Source organism: Lepidochelys olivacea, assembly GCF_965140295.1.
Source record: "Lepidochelys olivacea isolate rLepOli2 genome assembly, chromosome: 6".
Lineage (NCBI taxonomy): Eukaryota > Metazoa > Chordata > Testudines > Cheloniidae > Lepidochelys > Lepidochelys olivacea.
Window position 1 is genome coordinate 43,355,499 of NC_140416.1, and position 15,851 is coordinate 43,371,349.

General features: G+C 41.9%; 1 protein-coding gene across 3 annotated transcripts in view; it reads right to left on the reverse strand.

Annotated features, from left to right (window-relative positions):
- Positions 1-15,851, reverse strand: part of NELL1 (neural EGFL like 1) — a 440,683-nt gene that overhangs the window by 309,102 nt on the left and 115,730 nt on the right. For 2 of the 3 annotated variants that reach the window (XM_084632342.1, XM_084632340.1), the window contains exons 11-12: positions 14,811-14,910; positions 891-1,019 (exon numbers count right to left, since the gene is read on the reverse strand). In XM_084632342.1, the coding sequence (XP_084488468.1) occupies positions 891-1,019; positions 14,811-14,910 (229 nt within the window). The remainder of the gene's footprint in view (positions 1-890; positions 1,020-14,810; positions 14,911-15,851) is intronic. The other variant, XM_084632341.1, reaches the window with a different exon arrangement.

Consider the following 15,851-nt stretch of genomic DNA (forward strand, 5'->3'; position numbering starts at 1 on the left):
ACCTCCCCCACTGCAACTTGAGACCATTACTCCTTGTTCTGTCATCTGCTACCACTGAGAACAGTCTAGATCCACCCTCTTTGGAACCCCCTTTCAGGTAGTTGAAAGCAGCTATCAAATCCCCCCTCATTCTTCTCTTCTGTAGACTAAATAATCCCAGTCCCCTCAGTCTCTCCTCATAAATCATGTGCTCCAGTCCCCTAATCATTTTTGTTGCCCTCCCCTGGACTCTTTACAATTTTGCCACATCCTTCTTGTACTGTGGGGCCCAAAACTGGACACAGTACTGGACACAGTACAAAACAATGCTGAACAGAGGGAAATGATCACGTCTCTCGATCTGCTGGCCATGTTCCTACTTATACAGCCCAAAATGTCATTAGGCTTCTTGGCAACAAGGGCACACTGTTGACTCATATCCAGCTTCTCATCCACTGTAACCCCTAGGTCCTTTTCCTGCAGAACTGCTGCCTAGCCACTCGGTCTCTAGTCTGTAGCAGTGCTTGGGATTCTTCCATCCTAAGTGCAGGACTTTGCATGTGTCCTTGTTGAACCTCATCAGATTTCTTTTGGCCCAATCCCCTCATTTGTCGAGGTCCCTCTGCATCCTATCCCTACCCTCCAGCATATCTACCACTCCTCTCAATTTAGTGTCATCTGCAAACTTGCTGAGGGTGCAATCCACACCATCCTCCAGACCATCAGTGAAGCATACTGTCCACCTATCTTGGTTATCTGAAGTTTCCACTCATAAATCCATATAGTGCTAGTATCACAAACACCATCATAAAACTTGGACTTTCAAAACTAAATGCATTTTGCAGCCATTTACTTAACAGTAAATTTCTCAGTGGATGCTAAGAAGTTACTTCATTGAATATCTTGTTTACCTTCACAATATGCAGAGTCCCCTTGGACAGAGATATAACCATTCTTGCATTCACAAGTAGCTTTTGTGTTCCAATTTTTGCACTCTGAATTTTCACCACATCTGTGGTCTTCTGCACAAAAGTTATGACCTGAAATACAAAGTTCATTCAACCTTGTATTAGAACATGCTGAATGCAAATACTCAGTATTAATATGTATATCTCTGTATAGTTTTGCAATGCTATCCTCCAGGCATTCTAATGTGGAATTCTCCTTCATTTTGCCTGGCAAAGACTGGTCCAAATGAGCTTTTCTGAATCCATTTCATTCTTAGATACCTCTGGTAACAATATTCAGGTTTTAGGTAGGAAGAGTAAGCAACTCCCAAGCAAATATGAATGCTACTGTACGTATTGACCAAGGGAAGATGTTGTGCATTCCTTTCTATCCATCTTTCTAGGACACAATTCATCATTGCAATTACAGTTACAATTAAGCCATACTAAATTGCTATTTTTCAACACATTTGTATATTATAATGGAGAATCAAAAGTTTGGTTAGAAGAGCTTAAACAGCAAATGAAACTTTGCATTAGCACTGGAAGATTTATTGAAAAGGAAGACTTCCTCATATATGTTGCTACAGATTAACATGCCAGACAAGTTCTGAGTTCTATTCCATCATTTATCCTGAAAATAATATTAATGATACTAATAAAAAGAAATCTTCTACAATATACAATTTATCTCTACTTTTGCTGTGATATAGTGACTCAGCAGTGGAGTTTTTCTGTCAAGATGGATTTACCCCACGAATCGGAGATGATTTCTTCAGAACTTGTTCACAACTTTCATCTACAGAAACTCACCTCGCTGAAATTGTACATTCACTCTGGATTCTTGAAAACTAAGGTTCTTTGGACTCTTGAAAATGTACATACCACTTTTGAGATTTACCATGTATTTTTCAGGGATGGAATTACATATTGCATTATGAATTTCCTAACAAGATTTACATGAAGTGAACCCAAAGTCTCAAAAATCTCTCTTCATTGAGATCCAAATTATGTGCTCAATTATAATTCTATAATACTCACATCACTACATTGGAGTTATACCAGTGTCAGTGAGTGGAGAGGTTTCAGATTAACAGCCGTGTTAGTCTGTATTTGCAAAAAGAAAAGGAGTACTTGTGGCACCTTAGAAACTAACCAATTTATTTGAGCATAAGCTTTCGTGAGCTACAGCTCACTTCATCGGATGCATACTGTGGAAAAACACAGTATGCATCCGATGAAGTGAGCTGTTGCTCACGAAAGCTTATGCTCAAATAAATTGGTTAGTCTCTAAGGTGCCACAAGTACTCCTTTTCTTTTAGTGAGTGGAGAGTCTGTCTTAGGTGGTTTAGCCACAACAAATCCTGTATCTTGGGGTTTGGCTAGATGACCCTTGTGGTCCCTTCTAACCTTATATTTCAATGATTCTATGATTAGAGAGCATGATAATGGTAGGGTTTTTTCCATTTTTGTTTTGTTTCTTTATTTTCCTGGGACAGATTCCATTTCCTTTTGTTACAGAGCAGTGATGGGTAAGTAGGATTTTGGTCCTGTGTCTTCTGCATGCATTTCTTTGGCGTTTCCAATAAAAGGGAATTATTATACAATTACAAGCATGGACTTTGAACTCCACATCTCAGAATCCCAAGACCACCATGGGATTCTGATGTAAAAACACCTTTGAAGTTTTTATACAAAAATTCCCAATAAGACATTATTAAATTTATCATAATTCTAACCCACACTTCATTTTTGCAAGCAGGCCCTGTTCTTTAGGAGCATGGCATAGTTTGGGCTTGTGTGAAATGTACAACTTTAGTGCTGCCAATTTTGGTTACAAAAGGAATGGAGCAAAGGTTCCCTGTGTAGAAGTTCTAGTTCAGTGATTCTAAAGCTCCATAAGCTCCCCTACAGCCAGCTAAGAAAACCTATAGGAAAATCTATAGTTCTAAGACTTATATACTGGATTTTTCATATCCCTTGCTCTTACATTGCCTAGACATTCTTTGGGGAACTTTTGAAAGCCTTAACATCTATGAAATGACATTTTTTATCTAATCCAAGCAAGTACTCATGGGCTTATCCCGAGGCTGGCTATGTATATTCAAAAATAAAATTAGTTCCAAATACCAATTAATAAACTAAAACTCTTATACACATTTTGTCACTTTTGTGCTCTTTTATTTGTAGCTTGAAAGGTTTAAGTCCGCCACCAGAATGTGAGGTCACTTGGCAAAAGTAACACTTGTTTGGCACTTTCCAAGTGTCAATTTCTATCTAAATTCCTGATGTTCTGACTAATCTTATTAATAGTAATCATGGATAACAGTTGGCTTGCTCTTTCACTATGATCCTGCTTACAACAAAATATAGCTGTCTTTTTTTTTTTTGCCTCCTTTAATAAAATTGCAAATATTCTTTCTCGTCTACATTCATTTCAGAGTCTGATAAAAAACACTCAGGTATTCCAAATAAAGCCTTATCAATCCTGGCTAACTTCTTTACTAGTCTAAAAGGGCAGTGTGCTTTTGACTTCACTCATTTAGGCCCTCAGAGGATTTGACCTCTCACTTTTGCCTTAGTAATTATAATCACTACTGAATACTAAATTCATCTATCCAAACAACACCTAATTTATATCCTTTCACTAGGGTTAATTAATTAAAATTCCATTTGTCCTTTAGCTAACATATTAGAGACAAGGAATTCTGTAACATTTGCTGTGTCACATAAGATCATGAAGGATATCACCATATTTTTCTACCTAGAGTGCTAAACCCTCTTCATATTCATACATAGTATAGGAAAATGCTTTACTTTAACTGGGCTGATAATACTACACTAGGATTTACTGTTATGTATACCACTTCACTCTCATCCAAAACATATACACTTAGTAAATTTCACCTTGAGTAGCATGTTTCTCTAGTAACAGTAGTCCTTACGTTTATCTGGTTTTCTTCCCTGGACGTGATTTCTATTTTCTCTTTACCCTGCTGATCGCACTTTTCATCATTAACGACACGCTTACAAAAGTGATACTTCCCTTTTCTGGTCAGTCAGGAGTCAATAGTTTGATTTGCTCATCACCTCTTCAACTGTCCATCTCTAAATCAGAATTTTGTCTAAAGTCCTTGATTAGTTCTCAGGATCACAGGATATTTCTAAGGACTGTCACTTGCTTGTTTGCCACCTCTGAAATTCAGAAGGAATTTGATATCGACATGCCCTCTCCTAGTTATCCTTCTTGGACCATTATAATTGCCACCTTGTGAAGTTCTCCAGGCAAGTCCTCAATTCGTTTGTTTCCCTTCTACTTAACAATATCTGAGATTCAATTCTTCTCAAAATCAGCCTTTTTCTTATATTTTTTTTTCCCCGAGCTTATAGGCTGTGGTAAAATGGCAGAACAGAAAAAATTAACGTTCCAGTTCTCTAACTTAACTATATTTAATTAAAAAAAAAGAAAAGGAGTACTTGTGGCACCTTAGAGACTAACCAATTTATTTGAGCATAAGCTTTCGTGAGCTACAGCTCACTTCATCGGATGCATATTTAATTTTAAATTAGAATATTTAAATATTTAATATTTAATTAGAGACTCTAGAAAACTCTTCTTGTTGTGTTACTGTGAGTTCCTAATTATAGAAGAAGTACACCCTAGTCCATTTGTAGACTGGCTTAATGTTTGTTATTACAAGTGACTTGTGAAGCACGATCATCAGACCTGGATTTTAAAGTATATCACCTGCTGCTAGGCTCAACTTCTCATTTCCCCTAGCACTTGACTAAACTTGTTAAGAACCTTAACAAATGGGAAGTGGCAAAACATCTTTGTGAAGGCATATATATTGTTTCCACACTGTATGTCACTAGACTTTTACAGAACAAATTAAAATTGATGCTAGAAAGCCAAGGAATGTACATTAAGATACAAAATATTAAATGCTGCACTGTGGCTGTGTGAGTTAGATTAGGAGCCTCCCCTGAGCAGGGATTGGCTGGCTGGCCAGGAGAAAAGGGCAATGCTTTCTTGTTTAGGGGAGGAGGGGAGAGGCAAGACTGCTGGAAGAGCAGTCAGCGTGGTGGTGGATGACTCACCAACTAGGAATGAAAAGGAGGACTTGTGGCACCTTAGAGACTAACCAATTTATTAGAGCATAAGCTTTCGTGAGCTACAGCTCACTTCCTCAGATGCATATTGTGGAAACTGCAGCAGGCTTTATATATACACAGAGAATATGAAACAATACCTATTCCCACCCCACTGTCCTGCTGGTAATAGCTTATCTAAAGTGATTTCCAGCACAAATCCAGGTTTTCTCACCGTCCACCCCCCCACACAAATTCACTCTCCTGCTGGTGATAGCCCATCCAAAGTGACAACTAGGAATGAAGGGTTTTAAAGAACAAAAGGTCAGTGAGGGCCTCGCCACTCCCTCATTCACTGGGAACAGGCTGGGCAGCAGCCTCTGGTGCTTGACCACATGTAGTCAAACGGTGACTGGGGATAGTGGGGGAAACCCCTTCCCCATTTCAGGACATAAAAACAGGCAGCAACTGCACATGGTGGCAGGGCAGGAGTGGGGCCTGGGTTCCCTGCTCCAGAGAACTCCCACATGGAAGTAGTCCAGACAATCAGCAGTGGATCGAGTGGGGAAACAACACCTTCCCAGGGTGCTGGGCATAAAAGCAGACAGCGGTTTGGAACACGGCAGCTGGGGCAAAGCAGGCAACAGTAGATGCACCGGGCAGGGATCGCCATCCATGAACCCAGACAAATGCTGTTCACAGTAGGGAACCTTGGTGTAGCACAGTTGTCAGTGTGGTCCAGAGATCAGTGGTACCATGCATGGGGCACAGCTATGAGAAAAGTTTTAACAAATTCATACAATTCCAGGAGCAGGAAGGCCAGTCGGCAATGTGGCCCATTACAGAGGAACGCGTGCTGCGGTACATGCTGTCATTGGCAACCTGTCAACTGGTGTCCTCCACAATTTCAAACCGCCTTTCAGCTATTACATTTGTCAGTAGGCTGAATAGCTACCCAGATCCTTGGGGGGTTTCTTAGTTCAAAGGTTTTTGGCGGGATGGCCACGTACCAGTGGACTCAAGGAGGATTCCCGTCATCCCATCAGGATTTCCATGCTCAGGGACCTCCTTCGCATCCTTAATGTCATATGTAACAGTGCACAGGAGGTGTCCCTATTCAGGACAACATTCTTGACAGCATTTTTTGGTGCTTTCAGGATCAGTGAGCTAGTGCCTGGCTCCATCAGGGATTCTTCGGGAAAGGCTTTGGAATTTCATGATATCAGCTGGCACGAGCATGCAGTGATGTTACACTTGCGAAGGTCAAAGACTGATCAAGTCGGCCAGGATGCATTCATTACCCTATGGAAGGGTGGCGAGCCTGAGGTCTCCCCCGTTCGGGCGCTGAGGGCCTACATAGCAATACGGTGAAAGGGAGACGGCCCCCGTTTTGTACACGGAGATGGGAGTCCCCTCACGGCATATCAATTGATTACCATGTTGAGATGGGGGGCTAACGAGCCAGCCCATGAATTTGGTTCCCACTCATTCAGAATAGGGGTGGCTGCGGCAGCAGTGCAAATAGGTATGGAAGCACAAGCTATTCAGGCAATCGGGCGCTGGCAGTCTAATGCATACCGAATGTATGTACAACAGCAGGTGGAAAAATCAACATTAATCTGTTGGGTTCTCATTTCAGATATGGGACAGCTGGCTATGCACATGAGGGTGTGTATCTGTGGGCACAGTATTGTGTTTTGGGGGCATAGGCATGCATCCAGGTTGCCAGAGGGCTCCCAGCTGGGATTCAGTGGCAAAGCATTACTCAGTTGGCACGCACGAAGGGGCATGTTATGGGATCAACGAATACCACTATTGTATGCTGTGGGGGCATATAACAGTGGCCACCGGATATATTAGTGATACACCTGGGAGAAAATGATCTGGAAACACTTAAAGGGGTGGAGTTAATGCTTTGAACTAGGAGGGACCTGATGTAGATCCTGGCAATTTTTCCAGGCGTTAACATTGTCTGGTCGGATATGCTTCAGTACAGGGTCTGGGGGGAAGCCATGAACCCCACCAGGATGGACAAAACCAGAAAGTATGTAAACAGGGAAGTAGCCAAATTCTTGTTGTCCTAGGGGTGGGGGGGGGACAACAGTAATTTCACATCCTGACATATTCTGCGGGGCCCCAGAGTTATTCTGGGAGAATGGGGTGCACCTATCAGACTCAGGTGCTGCCATATTTTTGGCTGATACAAAAGAGGGCATTGGGAGATGTCTGGGAACCCAACCGGGTGTGGGGAGGAGGCAGCCAAACTAATGGCTGGCGCCTCCTTGTGGCAGATGTTCAGTGCAGGTACTCCATAAATTAAGGCACAAAAGAACAGAAAAATGGCTTGGAAAAGGAATTCAGGAGAGGTGCTTGGTAATTGAGCAAGCCGGGGGCAGTTGGGGACTCCTATGATTGGTACAGCAGGGAGCCAACCCCTCCCCTCCTCATTATAGTCCACCTTAACCCAGTGATGAGCTGCCAAAATCTTAACAACCAGTTCCCTATAAAAAGGTTCTAATTTAAGGGATGTGCCAAGAGGTGGAGAGGGCGGGGGAATAGTGGCAGGGAAGAGATTGCACAGAGGCAAAAGGGGGTCGTTGAAGGGGGTGCAGTGGCAGGAAGGGAGTGGCACAAGGGAGAAGTGGGCAGGAGGGGGCTGTTGCAAGGGGCTGGCAGGTGGGGGGGGAGTGTATGTGCCTGGGGTTGTTGCAGGGGGGTGAAGGTGGCAGGGAGCAGTTTGCACAAGGGAGGCGTGGGCAGGAGGACCCGAGGTTGATGCAGGGGGGTTTGCTGGGGTGGGGGATTTGCCCAGAGGCAAGACAGCGTGACTTGTTGGGGTGGGGAGTTCACAGAGGAGAAGGTAGCTGGTCAGTGGGTGTCAGAGGGGGTGGCACTGGCTGGGGGAGCGGTGCCCGGGATGCTCCCACATACACCATTCCTCAGGCCAGGGACTGGACCTACCCACCCCCCGGCACTCCACAGGCCCATGCGGCTCCCCGCAGCCCGGCTAGGTACCTTGCTGGTGGAGTAGACACCCAGCTTCTCCGCCCGAAGAGCCCCAACCACTTGGCGCCCTAGGCGGCCACCTAGTCTGCCTAGTGATTGCACCGACCCTGCCCGACAGACCCCCCGGAAGTCCCACGCCTACCCAACCCCCCCATTCCCCATCCCCTGACCACCCCCTCCAACCGCTCCCTGCCCTTTATCCAACCCCTCCTCCCAGCCCCGGCCCGGCCCCCTTACTGTACTGCTCAGGGCGGCGTGCATGGATGCTGCACGGCCCACTGGAGCTCGCAGCCCCACCCACTCAGAGCAGCAGGAGCTGCAGAGCTGCCCAGGAGCGGTCCAGAGCACTGGTGCCAGAGGCATGGCACGGCACGCTGAGGCTCTGCGAGAGGTGGGGAAGGGGCTCAGGGAGCCGTAACAATTTTTAACAACGGGTTCTAAAACTTGTTCAAAATTTAACAACCGGTTTGCGTGAACCAGTGCGAACTGGCCCCAGCTCACCACTGCCTTAACAACCCCTCTTATGGGTGGGGGGGTAGACGGTAAGGTCCCTGGATGAAGGGGGGGAGGGGAGCTGGTGGAAGCCCCCGCCCCCCAGAATTGGCTGGAATTGGTAAAGTCCCAGCAAGAGAATTGCTGGAGGGACCTGGATGAAAAGGGGGGGGAAGCTGGTGGAAGCCCCCCAAAAACTGGCTGTAATTGGAGGGTACCGTCAGTGGATCTGCTGGAGGGACATAAATTTTGCATGTGCACTGCACATTTTATCTACCGGGTTAATCCCAGACATCTATCTAATAATAAAGTTGTGGCCTGATTAAACCCATATCTAATGTCTCTTGTCATTCTTTCAGCATAGCCAGACAATCACCGCCCTGCACTTTAAGCAGGGAGCGGTTTTTGCAGGCATTATTCCTCTGCACATGTAAAGTAGGTTTCACATGCCAGGGGAGCATACCTAGGAAATGCAGTTATGTCTCTTCTAGATGTACATCTACATTCTACATCTTTGCAGCTCTGGATCTGTGTGTAGAGGAATGAAACTGTTTCTACATTCCTACTAGACTATGGAGCCTGGAGTACTGCAGTCAGCATTGGCATGACTGACTCTCAAACCCTCCTGCTAGCAGCCAGATTATGGGTGCCTGCTGTGTGGATGTACTGTGGGGGAATGGGGATTCTTATGCTCTTCTCACCCCTAGAGGCTCCGAATCAGCAAAGCACTTAAGCATGCGCTGAAATCCATCCATAATCAGCGAAGCACTTGAGCACATGCTTAAAGTTAGGCACATTCCATTGATTAGTTGATTAAGTATGTGCTTAAATGCTTTACTATAAAGGGATAGCAGAGACTTCAATGCTTTGATGAATTGGGACTGGTACATATCTATTCATGACGGCAATTACTGAGCACTAAACAAGTAAATAATGAATTCAAAAGAATACAAATAGCAAATTTTGATTAGATCTCTGCAGTAATAGTGCACTTTTCCAGTTCCTTTAAAATATCGAACACAGTAGAAACTATCATCTGAATTACCATGTGCTCTTGGAATTCCCAGCTTCCAACAGGGCTAGTGAACAATAGAGTTCATACACCCATACTGGGTAGGTAAAAACTGAACTGTCAAGGTTTCAGAATATTCAGGAATGTTGGATCCAATACTGTTGGCCATTCTCTCAATGTAAGAAAAGGCTTAAAAAGAAAATAATTGTATCCCAGCAAAAAGGCACTTGGAGAGGATTTAACAGGATCACACAAAATCTTAAACAGAACTGATAATCTCAACTAATTTCAGTTTAACACAGATGACAAGGCAAGTGAGCATGAATTAAAATTACAGATCAACACATTCACAACAGATGTCAGGAACCAATTTTTTCCCCCACACAAAGTCAGAAATTTGCAGAACAGCCCGCCAAAGTCATATAAGACATTTAAAATACGATCAGGAGAGGGATTAAATACTGAACAGAGTGTCTAGATTTTTCATGAGCCTGATGACCTCTCTTTTTCCAAATATTTCTGATCATGTTACAACCTCCTTTGTCAATGTTGTTGATTGATTGCTTGAGCTACAGTTTATTTTTTCTCCCCCACTGAAAGAATATTTGTGTCTTTTTATTACTATTTCTACTAAGTGGGGCCTGCCACTTGATGTTACTTGACTGCATCGTGACTAATAAATTAAACAAACTATAAAAGTAATCACATTTCATGCTTCAGGTGCATGGTGCCAGGAAAAAACTGCACAATTGTCAAGGACTAACAATTTCGAAGCAGGTTATCTAAAGTTAGACACTATTACCCCGATCCATAAAGGTATTTAGGCTCCTAACTTCCATGGACTTCAAAGGAAGTTAGAAGCCTATATACCTTTGTAGATATGGGCCTATAGGCCAAATTTTAAAAGACACTTAGGCACCCAGTGGGTTTTTGAAAAGTACCTACATGCTTAAGTCCCATTGTATAGGGCTGGAAGCAACATATCCACAACCCTGTTTAACTTTCATGGTCCTCTCCGATAAATCTCTCCTCTTTCTGGGGCTTTCCTAGCTGTTTTCCTGATGCTCTTACTACACTTTCCAAAATTCCTGGCTATCTATCTTAAATGATCCCCAGATCCTACCACCTGCTTCCTCACAGGTTGTCAATCATACTCTCATTGACTGTTCCATACTTCAGAGGCTTTTAATTTTTATTTATTTATTTAAAGGCTCGGTGATGTTTCATTTCCAGGGGTAGATCAATGTTCTACATGTCAAAAGTAGTTTCACCCTCAAAACTGTTACAAATGCAAATTTGTGTCAACTATTATTGCATAAGCTTGTATATCAGAGAGCAAACTCAGATGAAGAATCATGTAATTCTGGACTAGCAACCTTAGCCTTTCATGATGTGAAGTAGTATTACTAGGCCACGAGCAGCTAGACTCTTCTGATTCCTTTCAGATCTTTGGAGATTGCAGACCCAGAGCTCAGAGGTGTGACATCAAACAACATCCTTACTAATTCTTTTAATGTATGTGGAAACTATTTCAACAAATCTGTGTTGTGCAGTAGTTAGGTAGCAACACAAGAGTGTTTCAAGGTTTAATTAGCTAATGTGTGACAAATGCTTTGAGGATATAAAGCACTTTTTAAATCTTAAACATTTTTGTACCTATGTTTAGGAAGTAACTAATTCATACTTCTCAACCTCCATCAGAGTCCTAATAAAATTAAAATCTTGAAACAGCTCATGTTCCCACAGCAATGCACAAGAAATGTTTGATTTCTGGTTCTGAGAAAGCAAAATGCACTCGGTTTTTCTTGTGGTCAGAAAAATCTTGAGCCTCACAGCTAGACAGGGAGAGATAAGAAATATGCTAATTGAAGTGCCTCCTTGAGCTGCAGTTTTAAAATCAGAAACATTTTTTTAAACTAATAAATGTAACGGTGACAGAAGCCATATTTTTGCATTACACCACTGTTTTCTTCAATAAAATGCACATTTCAACTCATCCAGAGTATTCTACCATTGCTGCCAACCAGTGTCAGTAGCCAATCTAAATCCATCAGCCAAACCATGTTACTGGATACTGAATAGAAATTACTTTACATAGAAATTGAGCGTTTCTCACCACTTCATTATCCTCCCTCCCCCACTCTCTTAAGGAGGAGAGGATGATTGAACAATCTGGGTTTGCTGGGGTTGGCGAGACACAAGAAACTGTAAGAAGTTACACTATAAAGAACCCTTGTGAAACTTACTTTATTTATTTGAACCACTCATTGGACAAGGGAAGGAGATGTGGGATCCAATCTATCATTCAAAATGACTCATTATCTCTAGCAAAGAGACCAACATTTAAAAGAGGCACAACACATTTTTGCCCAACTATTTTACTGTTGTTATTGTATCTGCCTTTTGGCAATAAAAACCTAGGGTGACACTAAAAACGATAAAGATTTGTGAAAATAAGTTACAAATTTGTTCCTTTTGTGCTGATAATTCTTCTTTGATTTTAAAACAAGCCCAAGTTGTGTCTAATGGTACAGCTGTGAATTTTTCCAGTCAGTCAAGGTTATAAAATAACTATGCACTACAACTGTATTTTTACATCAATGTCCACTCTGCTGATGCATTGTCATGTGAGGAACCCACACAGCTGGATATATTACCAGTAATTGGTCAGGCACAGATCCTGCACATGGCTCTGGTCATGCACACCCCTGCATCCAGGCAGATCCAGTCGCAGGGTCTAGTCCCACACGTTTTATGCTAGAGTGTCACTATACAGGAAAACTCTTTATTCTATTTGATCTACTACATCTTCTCTACTATACCCCAACCACAGTCATTTCAGTAAAACATAGAAATGGTGTCATATGAATAATTTAGATGCTACTATATTATAAATGTGTGGGGAAGGAGGAAGAGAGAAAGAGAAAGGAGAGGAAGAGAGAGAAAGAGAAAGAATCATCTAAAGTAATGACTTTTCTAACCATTTTCAACAATAATGAGTGAGTAGCAAGTCTACCATCTGGGTCTATTACAGTATTTCACTGGTACTTTGCTGACTCACAACGTGAATCTATGTAAACAACAGATTTTTCTTCTCCCAGGGGATATCATATATTATTCTAGGCACTTAACTAGTACAGATACGGCCACTATGAAAAACCCTGTGGTGGACATGTATGGTGTAAGAATGTATTATTACAACGCTATCATATTTTCTTCCCCCTTTTCTCCCTTTCCCCACATTTATTCATTCAGGAGACTGTAAATTATTTTGCTGTAGTTCAGCATCCAGCAAAGCACAGGCTGCCAAAATTCTGGCAGCGGGGATGCAACCTGACCGTCAGAAGATTTGGACAAATAAATGTTGGGGAGGGCAGGGGAAAAGGAGAAAAAGAAGGAAAGCATATGATAACATTGGTGTAGTGTGGTGTGGTATGGTATGGTATAAGAACGTGCCCATTGCTGTACTAAATCAGTCATTTTATTCTAAGTGCTTAACCCCCCCTAGTGAAAACATAAATTGACAGAGACTTGCTCTATAGGTCAACAAGTGTAAACTGTTGGATTTACCATTTCACTATGGATGACACTTTATTGGTAACCAATAAACATCCACTGGAAAATCCAACTGATCATTTTTTTGAAGTTTTCTGGATTAAATATATTCTGAAAGTCAAATGTAAATTACTGTATGTTTCTTTGCATATTTGCTACAACACTCCATTTAGGACTTCAGTTAATACAATGATTCCAAATGACTATATTAAATATCACGTTTCTTCCCCAAATCTCTCTCTCACACACAATAAAAGTAGACTACAGGCTCAAAGAGTGGTTGGTCCTGCAGATTATTAAATGCTCTGCCCCATTCCAAGTTCTTAAATGCTTTGCTGAACCAGGAACAGTGTGCTGAAACACTGCAGATCAAACCCACAGAGAGAATCATGTGCTTCCCACCTGTTACACTTGTGGGAACTGAAGCCCTAAACATTATCATAAACTCTGTTATTTCTTCAGGTTTCACTAACTGATTCAAGATGTAACCCAACAGAAGATATGTTCTGTTTAAAGAAAAACCCCAGTGTAATATATTAGATATTCTGTTCAGTATATCCAGTTATAAGGAAGACAAAATGACTAAAAAAAGAATAAAAAATAAACAATCAGAGAGGAAGCTGTCATCTTCACATTCTGATAATACAGAATAGGACTCAACGTCAGCCTCACCATTTGATAGCACCAGAAATCAGAGTTCATAGAAGTGGCAGGGACTTTTCCTTCTTTTATGTCTGAAAACCACCTCTAGGCATGCACATTCATGGCATTGTATAATATAATTTAAAAAAAAACATACCTAGGGTGACTACCTAAAAAAAGGTATCCACAATATTATAGAACCTACCTCTATAGTTACAGATCTTATCTTTCTTCTTTGAAGTTTGCAGATTTCCAATGCTTTTAAGTAACGAAGCTGCACTAGATCAAACTGGGCCACCTGCTACAAAGCATCATTAAGACAGCGACCCCTCAGAGATAGGCAGCAGCAACATTTACTGCTTACTTCCACAGCTACAGGTGTTTCTAAAAACTGCTTAAAAATTGATGATGTCTATATGGTTAGAAACCAATCTGGTAAGCTACTTCAAATGTACAGGCCCCTGCTACCACATGGAGTTGCTTGCAAGATCAGGGCCTTCATCAGTAAATATTTAATTACACACATACACTAATTAAATATTTATTGACTAAGGCCCTGATCTTGCAAGCTAGACAGAGATAGATAGATACAGAGTTTTCCCTTAATGTGTAATATGGAAGCTTCCCTTAAGAAAGTAATATGACAAAACAAAACCCCAGATCCAAGCACCTTCAAAGTTAGGATCTGGACTGAGATCTGAACTTCACACTAGCTCTTACCTCTATAATAGGCCAACCGAAAATCCCATATCCAAACATCTTGGAACTCCAGACATTCAGATCTGAACTTAGCATCTCAGAACATACCGATTTTAAATATAACTAATCCTTAACTGAGTCATGTAGGCAACAGGAGACATTATGTCCATTGTCCTCTTTCTCCTTAGCCCAGAAAAGTTACTGCCTTGTCCCTGTAAATTGATCCTCCCAAAGGAACAGCACAGGTTGGTTTATAGAAAACATTGTTTACAAGTACAGGTTTATGTAAGTAGCCAGTATTTCATCAATTAAAGAGGAGTGATTCATTACAACACATCCCAAAAACCACCCAGTGACTACATTCCATCCAAGCATGTACTGCTTACCTCTGCAAACGCTGCAGCACTGGTTCTCTGGAAGAATGTGATCTTTTTCTGAGCAGTTCAATGGAAGACAGGTCTCTGTTACTTTTACTAAAATTCCATTCTGGAAATAAATAAATAAATGTTTTTTAAAAAATGACACTGATGAGAATGTATCTGATGGCAAGGGTCACACAGTTTTCTATCCACAGCTCTAGCAATCTTTAGTAAAAACGGTAGTAAAGTGACAGGCAGCAAGCTAAAGTCATTTTTTACACTATAAACTCAAATCTAAAATTAATCTACTTGGACATTTCTATTCCCACAGTTTAAGGAAAAAAGACACTACATTTAAACTCAAAAACTTGTACAGATGCTTGTTCCTTTCTTAACCTGCATAAGCACGTGCAGGAATTAAAGCATTTTATTTCACTCCAGATTTTTATTTAAGAATTTTTTTTCGCCTGTACATGAGACTTGTTTATTATATTTTAGGTATATTTTAAATTCTGTATACTGTGGTGGTAGGTGAATGAGACAAAGCAGAGAGATTAGGTGGCCAAGATGTTCAAATGTAATCAGGGATTTCAGTGCCTCTGTTTTGGGCACCTTAAAGGGCCTGATTTTCAGCAGTGGAGCTTGGGTGGCATGACTGCTGCCTCATTCCTCTCTGCTGCTCCCGGCAGGCCAGGGACGGGCAAAGTGAGGAAGTCAGAGAAGCCACTTGGCTGCCTGCTCAGCAGGCAGCCCGAGCAGCCCTGGTGACCCAGCTGCAGCTCAAGTCATCCAGCTTCCCGACACTTTGCTGTATGTTTGACATACAGCCTTGGCTGCTGGACCTTATTGAGGGAGCAGGTTTCCCAGCACTGTTGCCAACCTTCACAGTTTTATGGTAAGTCTCACCATATTCGGTGTTCTTCTTAATGCTTCCGATACTGAAATCAAGAGATTACAGGAGGAACTCTTTTTTTTTAAACCATGAAAACTGTTTCTAGCCCTCATGGTTGCAGACAAAAGCTTGAAAAGGTGACCTCAGTTCACCCTAAAGGCTCAGAAACCAGAAGG